Source organism: Marmota monax, unplaced genomic scaffold (assembly GCF_021218885.2).
Source record: "Marmota monax isolate L192 unplaced genomic scaffold, Marmota_monax_Labrador192_F-V1.1 WCK01_AAM20220418_F8-fsc00100, whole genome shotgun sequence".
Classification (NCBI taxonomy): domain Eukaryota; kingdom Metazoa; phylum Chordata; class Mammalia; order Rodentia; family Sciuridae; genus Marmota; species Marmota monax.
Window position 1 is genome coordinate 4774311 of NW_026693872.1, and position 25993 is coordinate 4800303.

The 25993-nt window shown below is 38.3% G+C and overlaps 1 protein-coding gene across 3 annotated transcripts in view; it reads right to left on the minus strand.

Moving 5' to 3' along the window:
- The window catches only part of Senp2 (SUMO specific peptidase 2), a 36370-nt gene extending 18541 nt beyond the window's left edge, over positions 1-17829 (minus strand). For 2 of the 3 annotated variants that reach the window (XM_046462610.2, XM_046462612.2), the window contains exons 1-9: positions 17604-17829; positions 15362-15417; positions 11651-11784; positions 11054-11120; positions 9446-9536; positions 5131-5299; positions 3232-3335; positions 1132-1226; positions 559-610 (exon numbers count right to left, since the gene is read on the minus strand). In XM_046462610.2, coding sequence (XP_046318566.1) covers positions 559-610; positions 1132-1226; positions 3232-3335; positions 5131-5299; positions 9446-9536; positions 11054-11120; positions 11651-11784; positions 15362-15417; positions 17604-17704 — 869 coding nt within the window. In that variant the 5' untranslated portion in view covers positions 17705-17829. Of the gene's footprint in view, positions 1-558; positions 611-1131; positions 1227-3231; positions 3336-5130; positions 5300-9445; positions 9537-11053; positions 11121-11650; positions 11787-15361; positions 15418-17603 lie in introns of those variants that run through there. The other variant, XM_046462613.2, reaches the window with a different exon arrangement.
- Between the last annotated feature and the right edge of the window lie 8164 nt (positions 17830-25993).

The following is a 25993-nucleotide window of genomic DNA, read 5'->3' on the forward strand; positions in this document are numbered from 1 at the left end:
CTCCAAGTGCACTCCCCGGGAACTCTCCCAGCTCTCCACCGGGCTCCCGAGAACTCAACGGGAACTCCAACTCCGAGAGAACTCAAAAGTAGCGAACTCAAAAGTAGTGGGCGCCTGAGGCAGCAGGAGCCGCCCTATGGCCGGACAGCAGGGGTCTATATACAACTGAATACACAGCAGGTTTCAATCCAGCATCATCCAGTCACAGCAATTATACATAGCTTAACTTAATTATCATCATCTTAATGGCTCGCTGGCATCACCTCTCAACCACTCCTTCTGGCAAAAAGCTAGGCACCATCCTGACTCGACTCGGCTGTGGCTCTCAACAGCTGGGTAGGTTAGCTCAGTGGTCAAGCATTTGCCTAGCATTCACAAGGTCCTGGGTTCAATCTCCAATACCCACCCCCACCACATACAGCTATTTATATACATGCACATATATGCCTGACCAGCTACCAGAGTTGAAGACAATTAACAATTTCCTCAAACCTAGCTGCTCATAACCTTATAAAGTGAGAAAATACATAAGAAAACAGAATTAAATGAACAATGTACCTCTTTTCACTTCTCATTGGACATAGAGGTCCTCTGGTTTCAGCAACTCTATCTGTGGGGATGGTAAAGAAAAGATTAAATGTTTCCTTTACTTCAATCACAGGCTAGAATTTCAATTTCCAGTTTTAAAGTATCAGAACATTCATTTACTCTGAAACACTGAAGTGAACTCTAAAGATACCAGCCTCCTCACAAACTAAGTAGTCTAAAATTGCATCAAACTAATCTTTAGCATAGGCTGACTGATAATAGTTCATTTGATAAATTATAATTTAGTATCATCAGTAGACAGTTGATGAAGAAATATAGGCAGTTAACATAAGGAGTATAAGTAAATTAATTTTATATTCATAAAAAAGCCTCGTATTCTATGAATCAAATTCATCTTGAAACAGCTTTTTAAAAAATGAAACTCCTGGTACTAATAAGTATCAGTCAACGTCTTGAGGTTTAACAATATTTAAAGGCTTGGGACATCACCTGCCACTTGTGTGCCAATTTTCAACCTCATAGGCACACTCTAACATGAACTAAGGTCCATACATTAAGACAGAGCTAGATCTGGGAACTCACATTGTTTTGGAAAAAACTGAGTTGCTCTGACTCCGTGATTCTGCTCCTCCCCCCAGGCTTTGGTCTTTAATGTGTCCATCTGACTTCTTTGAGAACTTAAAAACACAAAAAGCAAGGAAGATCAGATACAAAAGGAAAGGCTACCTTAAATATTCATTACCTCTGTCTGACAAGATTCTCCAAACGGACTACCTTTTAACATCTCACAACAACAAAGACGCAGCAACACAGTAGCATCTGGGACTTGGATAAAAGCAATCTAATCTTGATTCCAATGTTTCAGCCAAACTCTCTAACCTCCATTTTCTGTATTTGTAGACTAGATGTTCTCTGCTGGGCACACTGGTGCACACCTTATAATTCCAGCCACTTTGAAGGCTAAAGTAGAAAGATTGAAAGTTCCAGGCCAGCTTTAGCAATTCAGTAAGATTCTGTTTCAAAAGAAAAAAATAAAAAGGGTTGGGGATTGCCAGGTGCGGTGGTGCACACCTGTAATCCTAGCAGCTTGGGAGGCTGAGGCAGAAGGGTTTCAAATTCAAAGCCAGCCTCAGCAAAACCGAGGCACCAAGCAACTCAGTGAAACTCCGTCTCTAAATAAAATACAAAATAAAGCTGAGGATGTGGCTCAGGGGTTGACTGCCCCTGAGTTCAATCCCTAGTACCAAAAAAAAAAAAAAAAAGATTGGGGGTTGTTCAAAGGTAGAATACCCCTGGATTCAATACCAACATAAACAAAACAAAACAAAACAACAAAAAAAAAAAAACCTAGATGACTAAAAGAAAATTCTATCTGCTTACTCAGATTAAAAGCTAAAAAAGGGCTGGAGACTATAGCATGGTGGTAGAGCACAGCATGCATGAGGCTTCAGGTTCAATTCCCAGAACCACAAAATAAATAATAAATAAATAAAAGATGAAACAACTTCAACTATATATTAAAACAAAACAAAACAAAACAGGGCTGGGGATGTGGCTCAAGCGGTAGCGCGCTCGCCTGGCATGCGTGCGGCCCGGGTTCGATCCTCAGCACCACATACAAACAAAGATGTTGTGTCCGCCGAGAACTGAAAAATAAATATTAAAAAATTCTCTCTCTTAAAAAAAAAAAAAAAAAAAAAACTCTAAAGCAATACATTAAAAGCAGGAACCTAAAAAAGCAAAACAGTTTTGAGGATTTTGCCAAAATGACAAAGCCAGTAGTCGTTATCAAGCCTATTGCTGTTTTTTTTACAGTGGCTAGTCAAAATGGAGAACATACTAACATTCTTAAGAGAATTAAAACACAAGAAAACAAAACATGTTCACAATCAAAGTTAAAATTCTTAATGAATTTATTATTTCTGGCTTTAACAAGCTAAACAGTCCTGTGACTCTTTCTCCTTCAATTTGCTGCCACATATAATTTGTGGAATCTGTGTTTTCATACAACCTATTAGATTTACCAAGTGAATCTCAATCCTGAGCTCACACATTTTTGTCCTCTTATCACAGGCCAGACATCTCCTTCTGCCACTCTAGTTTATTTAATTAACAAGCAATCTTATAAGGAAAATCCTTATGACTTGGGTGACTTTAATCTTATCTCTAAAGTAGAGAGTTTCCACGAATGCTAAAATACAATCCATGAGATGCTTCAGGGAGTGTGTATGTGTGTCTTGCAGATGGGGGTGAGGCTGGGGGCAGAAGGAAAGAAAAAAACAAGACTTGAGGAAGTGAAGGAGATAGAAAAAGGAAGAAGAAAAGAGAAATGGGTGAGCAGGAGAGAAGAAGCAGGGGAAAAAAAGAGGCAGAAAGAGAGAGATTATGGAAAAATGTATGTGTTGGGAAGGCTGGAAAACTGCCCTTGGAAACTGACTTCAACCAGTAATCCACTTTTCTAGATTAGAAGTTCAAGTAAGAGTTCACTTGGACAAAAGATTCTACAGCTAACAGAAGACTCAAAAAACACTGTTCTATATAACGCTTTATTAGATATAATGTCCAGGCAAATTGCAGTGTTAAACTTTTTTTGTTCTGAGGAGGAACCTGTGCCATCAATCTCTCTCCAAAAACAAAGAAAAAAATGTTTAACAAAGAAAGCATTTGTCTTTTAATTTTTACCTGTGATGATGTGAAGTCACAGGTGAGATAGAGTTTCCATGACCACCTTCTTTAAGTCGCTCCAATAATCTTCGGTACTTCTCTCTTTCCTCTTTTTGAACACCCTGAATAAACGAAAGCAGGGTAGATAAATACTAACACATTAAATGTAAAAGCAAATCATAATCAGAGGTCAAATGCAGCCCTAAGATGCATTTTATTTGCCATCACAATCTTTTTAAAGTTTCTTGAATTAGCCATAAACTTTATTAATTTTTTAAAAAGTCCAAAAACGCGGCCTCTTTTGAAAAATTAGATCATCAGCCTAGAGCTATATAGCACTATTCCCTTTAGATGGGCCATTTGCTCTCCATCTCATTTCACTCATTTAGCCATTTGCTAAATCTTAAAGGCATCTGAGTTTTTGAATGAATTAGACTGAACAAAATTGGGTTAACTGAAAAAAAGATTAGCAAAAATAATCCACTTGCAAAATCAGAATCCGTAGCTTCCAAAATGGAACTGGTTTCTGTAAAATCACAAATGGCCTTTTACTGGCCACATCCAATGTATTTTTTCAGCCTTTACATTATAAAGATCTCCCTTTAGCATTTCACCACCAGCTGACCTCGCCTTGCCTTCCTAGACAATAAACTCTTCTGATTCTTCTTTTCTTTTCAGTCTCCACTGAAGGTTATTCCTTTTCTGCCTGCCATAAATGCCGATGGTTTTGCCCATATTGTTTCTCACACTATGTTCTTTCCCTGAATAATCTCATCAGCTCCCCTGATTTGAAAAACATCAATTGCAGAAAATTCAAAAATGTGTCTCTAACCCTGCCTTCTTCTCAAAACTCCCATCACCTATATCCAAGAGTCTACAGGAGAGGTCTTCTTGCATGTTGCACAGGCACTTTAAACAATGTCCAAAACTGAAGTCATCATCTTCCCCCTAAACACATAGGGTATCTTGGTCAGTGACACGTATTTATCCAAGACTGAAATCTGGGACTTAGGCTCTTCCCTCTATGTTATATAACACTTAATCAATTAAAAAAAAAAGTCCTTGTTAATGTTACCTATCACTATTTCTAGAATATATCTTCTCTGTCTACCCCACAGACATTTGCTTATTAATCCTCTCTCTAGTTTCTCACCTAAGAGACTGAAGTCTTTAACATTTCTTCTTAAAGTTCCCTCAGAGACTGTGGTCCACTCTTCTCTCTGCCTAAAAGTTTGCTGAATTACAATTTATCTAAAAACTCCTAGAGGGCAAAGACCACATTTTATTCAAGTTTGAATATCTCACAACTATCATATCATAATACCTCAGACCCAAATAAATACCTTTTTGATGAATAATTGACTCAGAAAACTATCTAGCAAATTGAGATAGCTAATGGTCCTGGAATGCCAAATACAGAAATAATTCTAAATTTTCCTAGACCCAGTAAAGACCTCAAGAGAGAAATGAAGAGAAAAATGTCTCTTCATCATGCTAAATGCTCTGAAAGGGGAAGGAAAAAGCTGAGAAGCACACCATTTACTCTCTTACTAATCAGTTCTCAGCATATAAAAGAAACAGAATAATTCAGGCACTCAAAAAAAAATCTATGATTTTATCTCTTCCTAATGATTCCTTTTCCTTCTTTGTAGGGAAAAAACTACATCTGAAAATTGACTCAATTATTTACTCCAAATTAGCTCTAGAAGAACGTATACAGTAACAGTCATTGCTTGCTAAGAGTCAAACAGAGTAGTAGAAGACAGGTATGGAAGGCATGTTGGGAAATGTATAGCCATTGTACCCACTTTTGTACCTTTAGTATTCTGCACCATAGTACACATCATTCATCACCCAAAATATTATTTATTTTTATTTTTTTAAAGAAACCAGGCTAAAAGGGCTAAAAGGGCTTACCTCCTCCACGGTACAATGGGGACGTCTCAGACCCTTGCCACCCTCTTCAGAAATCATTTCTGTTACAGCCTGTTCCTGAGGTTTCCACAATAAGGAACTCTCTGGATTGGTTTTGCTATGGCGACGGCCACCTGGTCTTCTATTATAGCCTTCTGAGTTTAGAGTAAAGCTGACAAGAAGAAAAAGAATGTATCACAAAACTGCCTAAAGTGGTAGAATTCAAGCTCCTATATCAGCCTGTGATTATGCTGTCCTAACTTAAGCTTGCTACTTGTCAGAGAATTACCATTTGTAAAAGTTAGATCTATCTAGATACAGTTACCCCAGCATTCCACTAGAGAATGTGTATTTCCAGTCACAAGGGCTGTCACATGAAAGCTTTCTTCCTCATGACCAATCATCCAACCCCAAACCCAGATTTAGGTCCTACTGCATGCAACCCCATAACACCCATATTACACTTTTCCTTTAGTCACTGGGCACCACAAAAATTAATTATTGGTGTGACTATTTAATGTCTCCATACCACATTATGTCTTAACCACACTATGTCATAAAGCCTATGAAGAGAGAGATTATATCCTTTTATCATTATATCCAAGTATAGGACCTAAGCCAAGAGCCACTCAAATAATCTGAATGATAAATTAATAAGTATTAGGCTAGGCATAGATGCTGTGCACCCAGAGTCCCAGTCACTTGGCCCAGGAGTCCAAGGCCAACCCAGGCAACATAGCAAGACCCTTTCTCAAAAAAAAAAAAAAAAAAAAAAAAGTAAATTAATAAATGCTAAAGAAATTGAAGGCATGGAACCCTTCTTGAGTCATTGTGCTAGTAAAAGTTATCTGCTTCTCCTACCATTACCAATAATGAAACTGATTTAACTTGCCCCCCATTTTGAAAAGAATACAATGTCACTTATATAATACTACTACAAAAACACTACACAATCTGAAGTAAATCATGAGTAAACATCAGACAAAATTAAAACACTAGGTAGACGCAATGGCACATGCCTATAATCCAAGCAACTGAAGAGGCTAAGGCAGGAGGATTGCAAAAGACCCTCAGCAATTTATTGAAACCTGTTTTAAAAAAAAAAAAAGAACCAGGGATGTAGCTCAGTGGTAAACCACCCCTGAGTTCAATTCCCAGTACTTAAAAAAAAAAGATTTAAAAAAATTAAAATTAAAATTAAAAAGCCACTAAAGACAAAGACACACTAAGAAGGTGTTCCAAATTAAAGTACATCAAAGAGACATGAAAAACAAATGCAATACATAATCTAGCACTGGATCTCGGTTCAGGTAGGAAAAGAAAGCTAAATGAAAAAATTTAAGACCTACAGATCATATGATAAAATTATAGCAATGTTAAATTTTCTGATTTCATAACCTGTTTATGTAAATCAAAGTTCTCATACTTAAGAAACAACTCAAGAACTTTGGATTCAGGGGCAAGGTTATTTACCTAATAGAGTTTCAAAATACATGGAACAAAAACTGACCTACATGGAAGGAAAAATAGAAAAATACAAATTACAATAGAAAACTTTAAGAGTCACTCTTCACTCATCAATCAGTAAAGTAGAAAAATCAGTAAAGTCAAATGTATGATATGTCAAGATCATTGTACTGTCATGTGTAACTAATTAAAGCAAATAAAAATAAATCAGTAAAGTCTATAAATCCTATCAGTGGACTTGATATAATTGACGTTTACAGAACATCCTATCCAACAACAGCAGAATATAATACATTCTTTTCAAGTGCACATGGAATATCATCCAAATAGACCTTATTCTACACCAAAAAAACAAACACCAAATTTAAAAGAACTAAAATTATACAAAAATAGTCTCTGACAATAAAAGAATTAAACTAGAAATCAGTAACATGACAATATCTGAAGTGTCCCAAATATTTGGAAATTAAACAATATACTTCTAAATAAAACAGATTAGAAAATATTTTAAATCAAATAAAAATGAAAATCTACATTTCAAAATTTGGGAGATGCAGCTAAAGCAGTGTTTGTAAGGAAAATGATAACATTAAAATGCTTAAAGAAATAAGTGCACTTTTAAATATTTATCGCCCAAGAACAAGAACATCGCTTACCTAACAATACAATCATCAAATTTAAATTTCTCTGAAGCTATTAAAAATATCCATCACAGGGCTGGGGCTGTAGCTCAGTGGCAAAGCACTTGCCTAGCATGCCTGGGGCACTGGGTTCGATCCTTCTTCAGCACCACATAAAAATTAACAAATAAAATAAAGGAATTCTTTCTATTTACAGCTACAAAACAAAAATTAAAAAAATATATATATATCCTTCACAGAATTCTAGGATCTAATTCAAGATCTTGTGTTGCATTTTGTTGTCATATATCTTTGTTCTCCATTAATCTGAAAAGTCTTCATCTTTTTAATAGAGTATACAGATCTATTATTGATAGAATGAACTTTAATTTCAGACTGACTCACTTTCTCACAGATAGATTCAAATTATTGGTTTTTGCAGAAATAATACATTAAATGATGGCTTTCTCAATGCAATATATCTGAGGGCCATGTCAGTTGGTCTCACTTTTGGTGATTTAACTTTGATCCTTTTTGTTAAGGATGTGTCAGACAGGTTTCTCTAATATTTTTCCCTTTAAAATTAATAAATAATCTGTTGTGAGATATTTTGAGTTTATATAAATATCCCATACCTCATCAAACTTTTACTAACTAGTTTCAGCTTGAGATTCCCATTCACATCAATTACTGATAATCACAAAATGGTGAATTCTCTAATTTTATCATTCTTTCTGTGCTTATAGTAGGCATTCTATTACAAAGATGATCCTCTCTACATAATATAGATTTACTTACTTATATCTATATTCCTGTCTTTATTCATTTTGATACTTAAACTGTCCCCAGTTTGGCCAGTGAAGTTTCCTCTTTGGTTGGCATTTCAACAGTCTTCGAGCCCTCCTTTCTTTCTGGCACAAGATAATCCAGTCTCACTGTGTATTTTCCTCTTAGCCCTAGTCATTCATCCAACCCCAGAGGGTTAGTTAGTGTCTCACTCTTAAATAAGTGGACAGTCAAGGATTATCAGGTATTTGAACAAAGACTCTTCTTAACTTCAAAGGTAAGATCAAAATAAACCAAAAAGAAGACCACTCAAAGGAAACAGATAAAGCAGGCACAAGAAATTTCAAAACAATATTGAGATAAGATATTTTGCATCTTTATAATAAGAACAAGATATCTGGCAAAGGACACAAACTTGAAATGGGTAGGAAGAGGAGGACTCTTTCAACTTAAAAACTGTGACAGCTTAGAAAAAAAAAATCAGTAAAAAATGGTTTTGAAAAGAGAAAATAGCCAAGCACAGTGGTGCACGCCCGTAATCCCAGCAGCTAGGGAGGCTGACGTTGGATCATGAGTTCAAAGCCAGCCTCAGCAACTTGAGGCTCTAAGCAACTTAGCAAGATGCTGTCTCCAAATAAAAAATTAAAAAGGGCTGAGGATGTGGCTCAGTGGTTGAGTGTCCCTGTGTTCAATCCCAGGTCCCCCCCTCACCAAGAAAAAAGTAAAAAAAAAAAAAAAGAGAGAAAATGAAGTCAAGCTTGGTGGCGTATGTCTGTAATTCCAGCCTCTTGGGTGGCTGAGGAAGGAGATCAGTAAATTCAAGGACATCCTGGACAACTTAGAGAGACCCTGTCTCAAAATAAAAAATAAAAGCCAGGTATAGTGGAGTACACCTGAAATTCCAGTGACTCAGGAAACTGAGGCAGGAGGATTATAGGTTCAATACTAGCCTCAGCAATTCAGCAAGATCCTAAGTAACTTAATGAGTCCCTGTCTCAAAATAAAAAATAAAAGGGCTGGGTAAAAATGGGAAAGCCCCCCATCGATCCCTAAAATAAATAAATAAATAAAAATAAGAAGGGCTGTAATATGTCTCAGTGATAGACACTTATCTAACCTGTGGTGTAAGTACCCAGTATACCCTCCAACCCGACCCCGAGACACACACACACACACACACACACACACACACACACACATTCTAAAAATCAGATCAGATCACGATATGGGCATATATAACCCAAACTCAGTTCAAGTCTCTCAATTAGCTATATAATATTCAGCAACTTACTAACCTAAGAGTACTTCCCCTTACCTATGTCCCATAGTACAAGAGTGAAAATGCGTAGTAAAAGTAAAGACTTAATAATTGCTAGGTCTAAAAAAAAAATAATAATAATAATTGCTAGGTCTCCCCTTCCAGAAAGGCAGAATTTAACACTTACCCAAAGGAAGGCAGGACTCTACGTGGTTGATCTCGGGTTACTGTCACTCTGATCTTTGGATAGTCACTTATTCCATTAGGAGATTTATTACCTATTTGAAGAATGTATTTGTATTATGAAAGAAAAAGAAAACTTGTGAACACACTGAACTATGACAGGAATTTGTGAGCAATTTACATTTAACTGAATAATTTGTTTTTTCAAATTCTATTAATAGATGGCACAGAAAACCAGAATAAACATTGTAAAAAGTTAAAGCAAAGTAATAGGAGAGGCTGGGGATGAAGCTCAATGGTAGAGCACTTTGGCTAGCAGTGCATGTGGCCTTAGATTTGGTCCCCCAGCATCACAAAAGAAATAATAACAAATTACTTAATACTCAAACATTATGAACAGATTAAATTGAATTTAAATTAACTTTTTAAAATGATATATATGACTTCAAAGAATTAACAACTTGGGCTAGAGATGTAGTTCAGTGGTAGACTGCTTGCCTAGCATTCCTGAGGCCCTAAGTTCACTCTCTAGCACCTCAAAAAAGGAAAAAAAAAAGGGGGGGGGGGTAGAGAAGAAAGAAAGAAAAGAAACATCTTTGTTCCAAGTCCTCTAGAACTAGATTCTCAGCTGCAACAGCAGTATCCATTTACCTTTGCTCTTCTTTGCCACCAGAGGCACTTTACCATAAAATTTTGAGCCACATAACTCTAAGGTATTTATCATTTCCTTAGCTTCTTCCACTTCTGACTTTTGTACACACAGCTTCTCTACTGCTCATTTTCCCTAACTTCTCTCACTGTTCTCAAACTTTACAACTCTACCAACATAGCAGACATCACAACTATTTCTTAGAACTATGGATTCCTCCCACTATTCCCCATCATATTGTTTCGCATAGTATGGAAATAACTATAATTCTATTTTTAGGGTTTAATGATGATATGAAAGCCTCCAATCCATAAAACTACAAAATATATACCCACATGTGTATTATTATTTTTAGTTGTAATGGACTCAACACCTTTATTTTGCTTATTTAGTTTTTTGGGGGTTTGGGGGGGGGGTTTGTTTTTGTTTTTGTTTTTAATGTGGTGCTGGGGATAGAGCCCAGTGCCTCATGCATGCTAGGCATGCGCTCTACCACTGAGCCACAACCCCAGCCCTAGGAAATTTTTATTCTAACAAACAACTCTTAATCTAAGTCACATTAAGGAGACTGATAATATAAGTAGAAAACACAGCAGTAATTTCAACAACAATTCCAAAGGAAAGCTACAGGTAGAACATTCCTTATCCAAAAACCTGAATGCTGATGCTCAAAAAATTTATAGCTTCAGATTTTGGATTTTTGGCTCAGGGATGCTCAACTGGTTAAGTCCATGCAAATACTTTAAAATCTGAAAAACTCCAAAACCTGATAAATGTCTGGTCCCAAGTATTCCACATAAAAATACTTACTCAACCTGTATTTGATTTTTAGAATGGTAGAGAGAATATGTCTTTATTCTCATCCCAATCCAAATCGGTGTTTTCCTTTCATATTCTCAAAAACTTAGGGAAAAATGGGCAGAAGGAAGTACAGGGAAGCAAAAATATTTTTGAGCACCTCACCCAGTTTCAGCATGGTGTTCCAGGATCCAGAACCTGTCAGTTCACAAGATGAAGAGTTCGAAAATACCTTAAAACCAAACAGAATCACCTCTGTAGCATCTAAATTTTGCAAATAAGTTTCTAATATGAAAAGATCACACTATTTGTAATTATTTTCTTAGCTGGCTCAAAGAATCAATGTCATCAAGATTAAAGCTTTAATTTGTCAAGATATACAAAATGATGTAAAAAACGACAATAGCAGGTTCTTCACACAAAAGCAATTATATTATTAATACTTTTTAAATGTTTTTAAATTATTAAGTTTTTAATCTTTAATTTCTTGATCTTTATCAAGAAACTTCTTGATCTTTATCACAGCTAATAAGACACAAACATTTCTGGGAAGAAGTCATTTACATTAATTCTAAAAACAAAAAAAAAAATTTTTTTTTTCCTAAAATTTAACTTTACTGATTAAATACAAAGATCAGCAGCCTTTGGGGCTATGGGTGTAATTCAGTGGTAGAGCACATACTTAGCATGGATAAGGACATGGGTTCAATCTCAGCACCAAAAATACGAAACAGAACAAAAAAGGTCAGTATCCCCACTGACCTCTTCTGAAGGGGCCACATTCCGTGTTCCATTACAAGCAGAAGTCACCATAGGCTTTGTGGTCAGCTGGAATGGGAATCCAAATAAGCTGGCAGCATTGTAGAGACTGTTTTTCACTTGGTGAATAAAGCAATCTAGAAGATGTCAACAAACTTTAAATACAGAGTAATAAACTTCTAGGAAAAAAAAGTTATATCTTGGAAAGAACCTCTCGCAATTTTTATTAAAAGTCCAATTTCCAAGCACTAAAATAAAAAGGTATATATAAAAATATTTTTTTCTAAATGAGTAACTGGAATTCAAGTATTGTGATTTTTAAACAAAATATCCAAGATGCTAGAAAAACATGGAACCATCATTTTAGCAAATCACAGATTCACAAAGAAATGTGCTGAAATGGCAACTTTTAAGAAGTGACTTCTCCAGAATACATAAAATGAATTTTTACCAGAGAGGTGAGAGCATAATTAAACAAGGATCATATGCCACTAGTTATGACAGAATCCTACAAGAAGCAGTCTCATTTCTCCCCTGATTTGTCTTTATTTCCCAGGCAGGTAACATTTGCTCTCAACAACTACTTACTAAGCCCTCATTCTATCTTGGCTAGGTGAAGAATAAAATATGAAACTCTTAAGCATCTATGGTGAAATAAGGCCATCCCTCTCTCTGCTGGATTAGATGTGTTGAAAGATCTGTTTTATCTCTTCCTGCCACCAAAAATAAAGACCACAAAATTAAGAAGTAAATAAATAAGGAGGAGGGGTAGATTTCAGTACTTTCCCACTTCCTCCTTTTATAATACTACCTTTTTCTCAATTCCTACACACGTATGTTTTCCATAATTTCCTTTATATATCCTAATTAAGGGTATTTAAGCTAACAGTTTCTGCCTCAAAGCCTGCAATGGTGGCTTTAGCCAATAAGAGCTCCAGAATATGTAACTATAAAATACTTTTCAGAAAGACAGGAGAACAACTAAGCAAATGGGAGGATGTGATGGCCAGGTAAAGTAGAATCCAACTTGAAGTAATTTATTATACGATGATAGTTAAAAATATCAAAGTTTGCAAATGAGTTTTTTCTTATTTTACAATTCAAGGTTATTCCTACAGTGCTGAAGGGTGCAATTTTTATTCTGCTATGAATATAAGTAAGAGAAAAAGCATATTAGGGATTGATGCTTAACCCACACTGTCATTTAGATACCAGAGAACAAGAGGTACCCCTTAATAACATATTAAATAGTAGTCACTAAAAAGTACACATTTTATCCAAAATTTGGGTATGACCTGAGATTAAGTCAAAAGATTGTACTGATTTTTTAAAAAAGGAATGAAGGCAGTCCTGCCTTATCTGTAACATGGGAATAAGATTACCATATTTTCCTGAGATTAGGCTAAATTTATCTCTTATAATCCCTTTTAACTATAAAAAATCATGAGTCTGTGATTCTGAGATCCTTTCTTTTACTCTTGTTTCTTGTTTCCTCTCAAAAGCAACCAAGAATTGTATTGTTCAACATAGCTACAGATAGGCAGGCAGATGTGGTTACCTAGTAATTTAATTAAAGTTAAATATTCAGTTAGTAGCCAGATATGGTAGCACACATATGTAGTTTCAGCTACTTGGGAGGCTAAGGCAGGAGGATCATAAGTTCAAGGCCAGTCCAGGTAACCTAGCAAGACTCTGTCTCAAAATAAAGTTTAAAAATGGCTGGGGATATAGCTCATGGGTAGAGCATGTGCCTAGTAAGTACAGGCTCTAGGTTCAATCCTCAGCACTGGGGGGAAAAAAAAAATTCAGTTACTGAGTCAAATTAGCCATTTCAAGTGCTCAAGAACCATAATCATAGGAAGTTCTAGCATTTTATAGACCTTTAATAACTCCCTAACAAGTACTGCCTCTGCTACCCACCACTTCCTCTTTGATTTATTCCCTTCTATAGTAGTCTGCCACTCAAAAAATCATAGTACAAGCCAGGCATGGTGGCCCACACATGAAATCCCAGTGACGTGGGAAACTGAGGCAGAAGGATCACAAGTTCAAGACCAGCCTGAGCAATTTAGTGAGATCCTGTCTCAAAATAAAATTTAAAAAGAACTGGGGATGTAGGAGCTTAGTGGTAAACACCCTTAGGCTGAATCCCCAGTATAAAAACAAAAAGAAAGTCCTAATGCATATTTAATAAAAATGACAGAATGGGTGATCCTTAACATAGAAGGCCATAAAATAGGTAATTACCACAAATAGTTCAGGAACTTTCTGTAATACCACCAACAAAGGTTTTTTTAAACTACATTCAAATACAAGCTAATATTTATTTATGCTTTTCTTTAAAGTTGACTCACTTTTTTTGCTTAAGTAAATGTACATATGATAATTTTAAACTACCACTATAAATATAAAACCAACATCATATGATTTATAAAGAAAAGACTATAACTTTCTTATTATAATCATGATTCAAAGGTAACATGTTACAAATGTTATATTCTTTAAAACCATTAACTAAATTGGTATCTATCCCATGCTTTGGGACATAATGTAATGAATACAGTAAAAATTCCTTTATTAAAAATCTCCAGTGATTTGCAGGGCGCAGTGGCACACACTTGTAATCCCAGAGGCTTGGGAGACTGACACAGAAGAACTGCAAGGTCAAAACCAGTCTCAGCAATGGCACGGCCCTAAGCAACTCAGTGAGACCCTGTCTCTAAATAAAATATAAAAAAAGGGCTGGGGATGTGGTTCAGTCGTTGAGTGCCCCTGAGTTCAATCCCTAGTAATCCTCCCCGCTCCGAAAAACAAATCTCCTGTCATTTGACCTGTTTTCAGTCCATATTTCCCCCCAGCTTTAATAACTATTGCCTAAATCTGCACAATTTGCCCATGCCTAGATTGCTTTTCATTCCTATTGATCTCTTTTGATATCCTACCTATCCATCTTACATTCTACATCCTTCCTCAAAAATTATGAGACTCAACCAGTTGAAAATTGGATACAATTTTGAAACTGCCTTTCTTATGTCATTTACCATGTCTTCACTGATATTAGTATTAATTATGTATTTTATTTTACACCCCTTGCCATGTAATCACATAAGGCCCTTAAAAAATAGAGAACCTGTTTTACTAATTTTTGTATTTCCTGTAGAACCTAACACATTTTCTGTAGAACCTAAGGGCTGAAGATGTACCTCAGAGGTAGAGTGCCTAGCATGTGTGAGGTCCCCAGTACAGCCAAAAAAAAAAAAAAAAAAATCAAAATATCTAAATAACTATCACATCTGGAATAGACCTAAATTCACATTACTGTTGAGAAACAGTAGAATATAGTATTCTACTGAGCCTTTTCCCTTTAACCTAGTTTTATTCTCTTCTAACCCTGAAGATACATAGAAATAAAAGATTTGTGACAACAAATTAGATCACTTCATTTAATCATCTGAACTTCATCACAGTTTGAAGTCATTTTTGCAATGCTGTTTTAAAGAAGGACTTAAAACTTCAAAATGCAAATTCCATAAATTCATTTATTTATCTGGAAAGATATACAAGTTCCTAGTAACAGTGGTTACCTCTGGAAAATAACTGAGTAGAAAAGGGACAGAAAAGAGACTTTTCACTGAATATACTTTTTATCTTTTGAATTTTGTTCCATGCATGTTTTCCCACTAAAAAATAATTTTGAAAAATTATGTTTAGTACCTAATCTTGGTCTTTTAGCAGGTATTTCATCAGTGTCCACTGTAGAAAACAGAGTGCTGAAAAAAAAGAAAAAATATATATATAATCCATTTCTAAAAATAAACTAAATAAATAAATAAATCCAAATCTATAAATAAACTTAACCAGTCAAGACTGGGATATAACTCAGGACTAAAGCTGTGTTTAGCATGCACAAGGCCCTGGATCAAAACTCAACACCAAAACAAAAAATATTACTGTTCTTATCATACCAAACATCCCTCTTTCATTCACTTTGTCATAAAATGAGATCCAATTGATGTTTTAAAAGATAGTCTCTTAAAGTAGGCTGCTAGCATTTGAGGGTTTAACACTATGGTTTCAACTATTTGAGAGACCCAAATTCTTTATCACATAATAATGAGTAATCTGGCTAAAATTCAAACAATAAATAATTTCCTTTTGAAAGATGACCCACCTGAAAAAAAAGCCATCTCTTATTTCAGGGACAACATAAGCAGCCTTAAAAGATAATTCCTAGCTAGGTATGGGGGTACAAGCCTATGAGTCCAGCTACCTGGGAGGCTAAGGCAAGAAGATCGTAAGTTCTAGGCCAGCTTTAGTGAGAACCTATCTAAATAAACAAATAAATAAATAAATAAAATTTAAAAGAGCTGGAGACATAGCACAGTGGTAGCTGTACCTCTGGGCACAATCCCAATATTGCGGGGGGAGGGGGAGGCAGCTCTTAGCTAGAAAAAGGTGTTACATTTAACTGCATTTTTATAATGGGAATTATATTACAGTGGTAATAATTTGGAAATTCAGGGAAGTTTCTGGCCCTATATATCAAAATATTAAAGGTTAGTATATTAATCATCTTTCTGAATCCTTCACCTTAATCAGGCAGAAAGGAAGAATGAGTTGAAACCATATCCAATTTTATCAATGACCTGCATTCCAGACTTATGTATTAATCATTTTACTCTCTTAAGCTCCCCTCAAACCAACCCTTTGTCTACCTCTCTTGTCTTTGAGACTTAATTAAAACATGAAATTAGGCTGGGCATGGTGGTGCACATGCTATAAGCCCTATTACCTGGGAGGATGAAACAGGAGGATCTCAAGTTGGAGGCCAGCCTCAGCAACTTAGGGAGACTTTGTCTCAAAACATAAAAAGGGTTGGGATATAGCTCAGTGGAATACACTCTAGGCCAGGCATTATGGTGCTCGCCTATAATCCCAGCTACTCAAGAGGCTGAGGCAGGATGATCTCAAGTTTGAAGCCAGCCTCCACAACTTAGCAAGACCTTGCCTCAGAATAAAAATTTTAAAAAGGCTAGTAAACTGCCCCTGGCTTCAAGTCAACCCCTAGCACAGGAAGAAAAAGGAGTGGGGGAAGGAAGTAATTGACACTTGATCATCCAAAATTAGGAGGTATACAGAATTTGTTTCATTTTCTAGATTAATTCTTAGGTAAGGCATAATTCTTCGGCAAGCAAAGATATTATAAAATGAGAAGCAAGGGAGCAGATAATGAGCAAGAACGATCTGTAGTTTCTCTTTTAAGTGAATGAGAATTCACACTAGTGATTTTATTTAAGAGGAGGCAGGTACTTTTTTTCCCCCTTCATACACTAATTCTAAAGGAATTAGTTAGTTACATTTAACTGCATTTTTATAAACACCCTTCTCCTTCCGGCCCCAACACACACACACACACACACACACACACACACTGTTCGACAGCTGTTTTAGAACAAGACAGCTGCTGTTTCTTGGTGCTAAGCGAACAGTACTTGCAGTCAAAACGAGCTGGGGCAAGTTACCAATCTCACTTCCCTTAACTGCGTTAACTGTCCGCAGATGACACTTCGGAGTGTGCATGTAAACAGAGGGCCACAATAAAGGCAGTAATTCTTTAATTTTTAGTTTTTAGCTTAAGAGCAGTAAAATACGAGAAAGCCTCATTTGTTGTCAGTAACCAGCTTGGACTCTGACAAGAATATTAAAGATCCTATGATCAACGACCACTCCAAAGACAAACAAGCTCCTTCCTTCCATCAAGAGCCGCGTCCCCAACACCTTGGCGGGAGCGACTACGTCACCAGGATACCAGCGACCCGCAGCTCCTGGGCTTCAGAAGAGCGGCCGGTTTAGGGGGAACAGGGCCTGCGGGGCTGGATGAATGCTCTCCTGACCAAGGAGCCGCGGTGGAGGAGGGCGAACAGCTAGGCCGGCACTCAGCCTCTGCTCTTCTCACCTGTTCGAGCGCCGCCTCTTCAGGAGAGCCCTGGCAGGGGGCACCGACCGGTCGCAGAAGCGGAAAATGGTGCCGAGAATCCTAACCAGCCATCTGTACATACCAGGCCCGAGCAGCAGCGGCGGCCGACACACCCCGAGACGCAAACCCCAGAGCTGTCGCCGCCGCTGCCGCCTTGGCCACCACCACCAAGGATCAGTCGCTGGCTTGTGACGCGATCCGTGGGCCCATAGATACAACGTTCTCCGGGCTAGGGAAGGCCCCCACCCGCCACCGCTCCCGACGTCACCTCCTCCCGCCCTACCGGAAAGCCTCATCCTCAATCTACGCACGCGCAACCTAGCACCGCCTTTTATCCTCGAGCCTAGCAACAAGAAAGCCTGTTAGACGGCCGGGTCCAATCGCTGGCCAGACTGGAAGAGTGGTTGGCGGGACTTTCTCTTTGGCGGAGCCAATCCAAATCCGCCCGGGAGACAAGGCCCACGGAGTAGAAGTGCCGCAGCTAGGCTCTGGAGGAAGAAGCGTTCTGAAGTCGTGAGCGCATTTGGAACCCAGCTAATGATTGTTTAGTGAGCTCAATAAAAATAGATCAGAGCAATTAACAAATGTTTACCGTATTAGGGACCCTTTATTTTGCATATACCTGTGCCTCATATTTTACGTGCATTTTCACCATACTTCCTAGGAACCGAATGCGATAGGAAGTCTTACGCCCAGTTCATAAATAAGGAAAACGAGGCATAAAGAAATTAAATAACTTTCCTCAAAACACAAAGCTAGTAGAAGCAATGTTGAAATTTGAGCCGGGGTCTGACTACTAGCACCAGTTTCACACCCTTGAATTCACACTACCTGGAAGAGGATTGTACATAGATAATTACAAATTACAAGATAACTGACTGCTATGATAAAGGAGTGTGCAAAGTGCAGTGGAGCTAGAGGAACCAAAACCACATGCTAGGAGAGAGGGAAAGGGCAGAACTCCTGAGGATGGCTTCACAGTAATAAGGTTGAAAAGATACCTATGGCTTTATAATACACTTGTCTCCTCCTCTGATCTGAGAGGGAGTAATTCTTAATACCCTTCCTGTAGAATCTAGAGGTCAAACTGTGCGTGGTAGAGCTGTCCTGTAATCCTAACTACCACTCTGGTGGCTAAGGCAGGAAGATTCCAAGGAGGCCAGTCAAGGCAATTTATGGAGACCCTGTCTCGGGAAATAAACAAAAAAGATGCGGTAGTGTGTGTTACAGGATTCAATCCCAGTTACCACTAAATAAATACATAAATAAATCTAAAGGCCACACTTCTGGTTATCAACTTTTGAACAAATTACACCCTATTTAACCCAATGTCTGCCCATAAACAATACAGGGAAACTTCAAAGGTTTTTGTGCTCCACAATAATTCACTGACTACTTTTTCTTGGCCTGTGATTCAGTGAAGAACAGGTTTCCAGACTTTATTGAACTTAACCCAGGCCTGTCCAGCCTCCTTCTCTCAATAGCATTCTAGAATTCTGCTACATGTCACCCTGTTGTAGGGACAAATGAGGCAAGGCACCGAAGATAGCAGGAAATAGTTTTATTCAGAGGGCACAGCTTTTGCTATAATCAATCAGTCCCCTGAACCCCGAGTTCAGGTAGTATCAGAGTTTTATACCCAGCATGCAAAGGGAGGGGCTCAGAAGTTCACAGTCTGTAGAAGTTCACATGGAAGCAGCTGTTTCTTTCGCTGTTTTAGGCAAGTTAACCCTTCCGGGACAACATCTTTAGAAGGGGAGAGCTTTTTCTTCCTTTCCTTTCCTCCCCCTGCCAGCTGTTACCATGGAGCCCAATTGGTAACTTATCTTGAAAATGTGGACATCTCTGTGAAGCCCAGCTCAAGGCCAGAGGCCTTGTTTGCCCGTTTCCACAAACTACTATACTGGATACATTTGTGAAAAACTAGTAAGGGGGTGTTCAGCACCTGGAGTGCCGGTACCTTCTGGGCCAGTGGCCAAATAAGACAGGGTGACATGAAAATAGGAAGTTTATCTACATTGAACTCTTTTGCAGAGACTCTTTTGCTAACAGTCCTAAAATCAGCCATGGTGAAGATTTCTGGAGAAGCCCAGTTAAGACTTTCCTATGGAGAAAGGGGGTGCCACTTCAACCTAACTAGAGACACCACAATCCTGCCCTGAGAGGTGAAAGGCAGGTCTTAAGAGGGTAGAAACCAATTCTAATGTGCAGATACTTCCCTTAATTTCCCTAACGATAGCGAACACCAACATATTACTGAAAGTTTTAAAAGGGAAGTTTTAAATTTATTCTTTTCTCTCTGAAGCCTTGATAATGTTAGTCTATGTAATAAACCAGCAATAGACAGATTAAAAGGGGAAACATTTAATATATAAAAACATGGGAGTCATACACAAAATAGGAGACTCAAGAAGGGATAGAGAATTTAAGCTTAAATAGAGCTAAACAAGCTGGACAGGCATGGTGGCACATGCCTGTAATCCTAGCAGCTTAATGGCTGAGACAGGAGGATAGTGAGTTCAAAGCCAGCCTCAGCAATGGTGAGGCACTTAGCAACTCAGTGAGACCCTTTCTCTAATAAAATCAAAATAAGGTTAGGGATGTGGATCAGTGGTCAAGTGCCCCTGAGTTCAATTCCTGGTACAACCCACCTCCACTCCCCCCACCCATGCCCCCACCCCCACACACCACCCACCCCTGCAAAATAGAGCTGAACAAAGGGAAAGGGGCTTAGTGTCCAGATGAAAGGGAGGTGGGTGGCAACTGGCTAAGGAAGTTTGAGGGAAAGCTAGCACAGAAAGTGAGGGTTGTCTTGTGTAGTAAAGTCTACTAGGTAATAGCCATGTATCAGATGCCTGTGTCACAGTGTGTGGTGTGTTTCACTGGGAATCAAACCCAGGGATTCACAAAGCTAGGCAAGTGCTCTACCATGAAAACTACTTCCCCAGCTCCTCAATCTCTTCTTGCCATGAAAATACCTTTCTTAGGCAGAAAAGGGGTTACCAAATAGAAAAATCTTTATATATATATATATATATATATATATATATATAGAGAGAGAGAGAGAGAGAGAGAGAGAGAGAGAGAGAAAGAGAAAGAGGGAGAAATACATTTCAGAGCCCGGAAGGGTAGCGCACGCCTGTAATCCCAGTAGTTCCAGAGGCTGAAGCAGGAAGATAGTTCAAAGCCACCTGTAGTTCAAAGACCCTGTATTTAAAAAAGGGCTGGGGATGTGTCTAAGGGGCCCTGGGTTCAATCCCTAGTACCAAAAAAAAAAAAAAAAAAAAGAAAATATTTCAGAGGAACATTTGAAATAATAGAAGAGTTACAAAACTGAGAAGACTTGAAAGTGGCTATTAGATATACAGTGTTTATAACCCCTTGCCTATTGTCTCCCAAAGGGACTCCCCTGTACCTTCAATTTCATCTTTGCCCCTTTTAGGGTGGATTCCCTGTATACTTGTAACAGGGGTTCACTTGATACTTTGACTATATCCCTTGTGGGTTTGAAACTTACACTTTTTTTCTTTTTCCCAGCCTTCATTCTCCCTGATCTTCTTTCCCTAATCTTCTGCTTCCTGATCTCTACTTCTTTATTATTATTATTATTATTATTATTTATAGATGGACACAATATCTTTATTTTGTTTATTTATTTTTATGTGGTGCTGAGGATCGAACCCAGTGTCTTACATGTGAGAGGCAAACGCTCTGCCACTGAGCCACAATTTCAGCCCCTCTACTTCTTTTTTTAAAATATTTCCTTAGTTGTAGATGGACACAATACCTTTATTTTCTTTATTTATATGTGGTGCTGAGGATTGGACCCAGTGCCTCACACATGCTAGGCGAGTGCTCTACTGCTGATCCAAAACCCCAGCCCTGATGGTTACTTCTTAATTTCATTTTCTCTGAATCACCTCTTTAAAAAGCCCCTGAATACTCTCTTTAAAAAGCTGATGGGCAGAATCACATCCTTTGGGACAGGAGTCCCCTGTGTTTCTCCTTTGCTAGCAAAGCAATAAACTGTCTTTTTCCTTTTTCTCAAAACCATGTCCTCATTATTGGGTTTGCATCAGGGACAAGGACCAATCTTTCCGTAACATACTTAATGAAGAGCCAATTAAAAGAAGACAACTGTTGGCATTATTATGCAGAACAGTTTATTTATGTCTTAACCATTAATTCCAGTGTGAAAACTGTTTTTTGCTGTTGCCAAACCAAAAAGCCCACCATTATAGGAAGGGGATTCTCTAAAACAAAAGAGCAGTTTTTGTTCAAACAAATCAGAAAACTGAAAACTGCATCAGAATAGCAATCTATCCCAGGTCTAGCCACAGGGATTTAGGTCACATAGCACTCCAGTGCAACATCACAACACAAACATTTTTTCCTTTGTTCCTTGTTAATAGTGCCAACATAAATGCAATATTGAAATATTGGTTATCTGTCATGAAAGTTTCAAGGCTTGGGGTTACAAACCTGAATCAGAATTCCAGAGTGTCATCAGCAAAATAACTCAGGAAGGAAGTGTGGAAACCCCCAACCAGTTTAGTTACCCTCTGAATAAAGAAAAAGAGGGTATGTTTGCTCTTATGTTTGCTCCTACCTGAGATTTGTCCTGAAGTTTTTATCTTTGATGCCCTTTGATCCACAGGAAGTGCAGGAGCCACTGCTTGTCCACTGACCAAGAAGCAGGCTTATCCTTAACCCCAACCCCACCACTACCATAGCCATTCCTGAACCAAGGAGCTCTTTATTGAAGGGTCAGAGGAGAATCCCAAGGTCACATAGAGAAACATGAATATGGAGATTTCTGCCCTTGACTTGGCTAAACTGAAACCTTGTACCAGTACTGCCTCATTGTTTAAACTTTTGCAGCATGTTCCAAACTGAAGTTCCAATTTCCCAAAAACCTTCTCCTGGGAGCCCTCACTGAGGTCTTCTTCAAGTCCTTCCACAGCCCTACCCTCATTTCCTCAAAATCTACTTCCCCTCCACAGAGCAGTGAAGACCAGCCTTCTGATCCATTCTTGGAAATTTTCCCTTCTGGTGCATTCCCAGAAGATTCAAAGATTGGTGTAGGAAGGAGTGGGGATATACCTCAGAGGCATAGGTCTTTCCTTGAATGTGCAAGGCCCTGTGTTCAACCTCCAGTGTGGCAAACAATAAATAAATAAGTAGAAAGTAAATCAGATTGGAAAAGCAGCCCATAGGTGAGATTTTGTTCGGTTTGATCTTATGTATCTTAAAATTCCATTACAGCCTAATGTATCTAAAATTCAACTTAATTGACCATCCTAAAGATTAATTTCCCTCTGGGGACCAACTCTTCTGGTACTAAAGAAGAATATATCCTAATTCCAAGACTTCAATTTGATTCAATTATCTAATAATAATCTTGGTCCTATTATAAGTTGTATTATAAAAGCAAGAATATTCTATTGTGGGGGGCCACCCTACACATGAGGTAGGCCCACCCACCAGCCTTGAATAACAAGAGTATTGAACTGGCATCACAGGCTGTCCGAAGCAAGTGGGCCTTACCTTTGTTGGGCAAGTAAGTGCCTTAGCTCTGGGCTTGGACATTACCCAATGAGATTGGGCTACCTATAAGGTCCTTGCTTTAGCATCTGGACAGCCATCTTAAGTGACAGCTGCCATTTTAAGGAAAAAGTTGGGCTGGGGATATGGCTCCAGCGGTAGCGCACTCGCCTGGCATGCGTGCGGCCGGGGTTCGATCCTCAGCACCACATACAAACAAAGATGTTGTGTCCGCCGAAAACTAAAAAATAAATATTAAAATTCTCTCTCTCTCTCTCAAAAAAAAAAAGGTGAATTTAAAATCTAAAAAAAAAAAAAAGGGAAAAAGTTTCTCTTTCATGCTCAAAGGCGGTTCTGAGAAGGCTTACCACTCCCTCAAACCAACCCAACCCCTAACCGCCTGCATTAGGACCCACCTGACTCTGATTTCTGAGCCTGCCCCATAAAAGTCCCAGAACCAAGCCTGTTTTGCCTTTCTGTCCCATAGGGGCCTTTATTTGTCAGTTCTGACAAACTCTCGCGTGTATCCTGCCTGGTCTCTGTATTCCATTTCTTGCTTACCCATCTCTCATTCCTCGCTTTCCCTTCACCACCCCCCTGTTTCTTGTGACAGTATCCCTTGCCTTATTTGGGTGGAATATTCTATCGAATGTCTTTTCCCTAATAAATAGAAGGGTTCCAGGTGCGCTCTCTCTCTTGCTCCTCTTGCCCTCTTTCTAGCGCTGTCCAGCGTGGGAGCTGACTTTTGAGGTTGCAGAGCTTTCCCCAATCCCCACAATTGAGAAAAAGGTACTTCCATGTTCATGTGGTCTTTTTGTTGCCAGTCCAAACCACACAGAGTGACTCTGATTCCATCGCCCTAAGGGGACGTGAGTGATTCTCTATTTATTTGTTTTGTTCAAGGAATTGAACAGAGCAGTGCTTTACCACTGAGCTACATCCCAGTCCTTTTTAGTTTTTGTTTTGAGGTACGGTTTCCCCAAGTTGATGAGGTGCTCCTCTAACTTTGGATCCTACTCCCTTGGCCTCCTGAATCACCAAGATTATAGGTCTGTGCAATGGTGCCTGGCTTATTGTACAGGCCCATTCCACAGTGCCCTGCTGTGTTTTTAGAACTTTCCATAAGAAAAAGCAAATTGTCTATGGTTTGGCTTGTTCCCACAGTCCTTGAAGTTTCTGTGCTCTGAAAACCAGCAGTTACTGAAAGGGCTGAACCACATTGATTTTATTTGACACATTGTAAGAAGTCTTGGTTTTTAAAACAAGGTAGCCCTATGCCATGAAAAATACTGTTTCGTTTCGTTTCTTTTCTTCTTCCTTCCTTCCTTCCTTCCTTCCTTCCTTCCTTCCTTCCTTTCCTTCTTTCTTTCCTCCTTTCTTTCTTTCCTTCCTTCTCTCTCTCTCTCTCTCTTTCTTTCTTTCTTCCGACAGGGTCTTGCTATGTTACCTAGACCAGCCTGGGAACTCCTGGGTTCAAGCAATCCTCCTGTCACAGTCTCTCAAATAGCTAGGATTATAGGCTCATATCATTGAGCAGCTATGGAGTAAAAAATATTTAAGCCAGAAACACAGTATGCAGAGGTTTTTCTCCTTGTTTTGCAAAAAATTACCCCCCAAAAAATTTTACTTGTATAATATATATGTATTTATTTATAAATATAGTTTTTATATTTATTATATGTTGTGTATGTGTGTGTATTAGGGATTGAATCCAGGGCCTGTGTGTGTTAGGAAAGCACTCTATCACTGAGCTACATCCCCAGTTTTATTTGTATTGCATAACAATAATATATTGACATAAATAAGTTTACAATAACAACAAAATCAAGTTACCACTACTGAGACAGGGACCATCACAAGGATGGAAGACAACCCCCCCAAGAGCTCCCTATCTCAACCTTAGCCCCTGTCTTGTCATCAATTAAAATAATAATATGCAGAAGGGAAGGAGAAAACACCCTAGGCCTTAAGCCCCTAAACTATCATTCTTTAAAATTCACATTCCCACCCCCCCTTTTCTTCTCCTTCTCTCCCATATTTTCAAAAACTTTATCGCAAGGCAGGTATACCATAAAAGCCAGAATATTGGTGCCATAATGTCTCCAAGAATAATGTAAACAACTATTGACCCAAACCTTTTGCAAGGAAAGCGTTCATTGAAAAATTGAAAAACTACTACACTCATGACCAAAGAGAAACACCAGACCCTACCCACCCCAGCAACTCCATAAAAAGCTGGCCCCTTCCTTTGTTCCGGAAGCAGCCTGGTCCCTTATCCATCAGTGCTGTCTCCGTTTAGCTGAAGCCACAATCAAAGTCTTGCCTGTGAATCTCATAATACTCAGTTCAAACTTGTTTCTATTGTTTTTGTACCTAAAGATCTCATCTCTGTTAACACTATATTGAATATAAAATCTCATATCTTAAGCATAGCATATGAAGTTCTTTATAGCCTATCTTCAAATCATTATTGGTTTCCTATTTATACACACCAATTCTCAAACCACACTTTTTTCCATCTTCCAAGACTGTTCCCTGTGCCTGGAATGCTCTTCCCCAACCTTCTTCATTTAGCAAAACTTCTACCTGGTCTTTGGAGCTGAAATCAAAGGGTCCATCCTCTGTGAAGCTTTCCCAATGTCTCCTGCCTCTGGGATTCCCAACATCTTTTTATTTTCCCCTCTGTTCTCCTATAGAATTTATATCCATGTCCCTATGTTAGCATTATTATTGATGTGACTCTCCTTGACAGAAGGACTTGTGTCCTATTTTTTCCTTATAAGTTCTTTTAATGGGAGCTTTAAAAATGTTCAGTAAATAAAAGA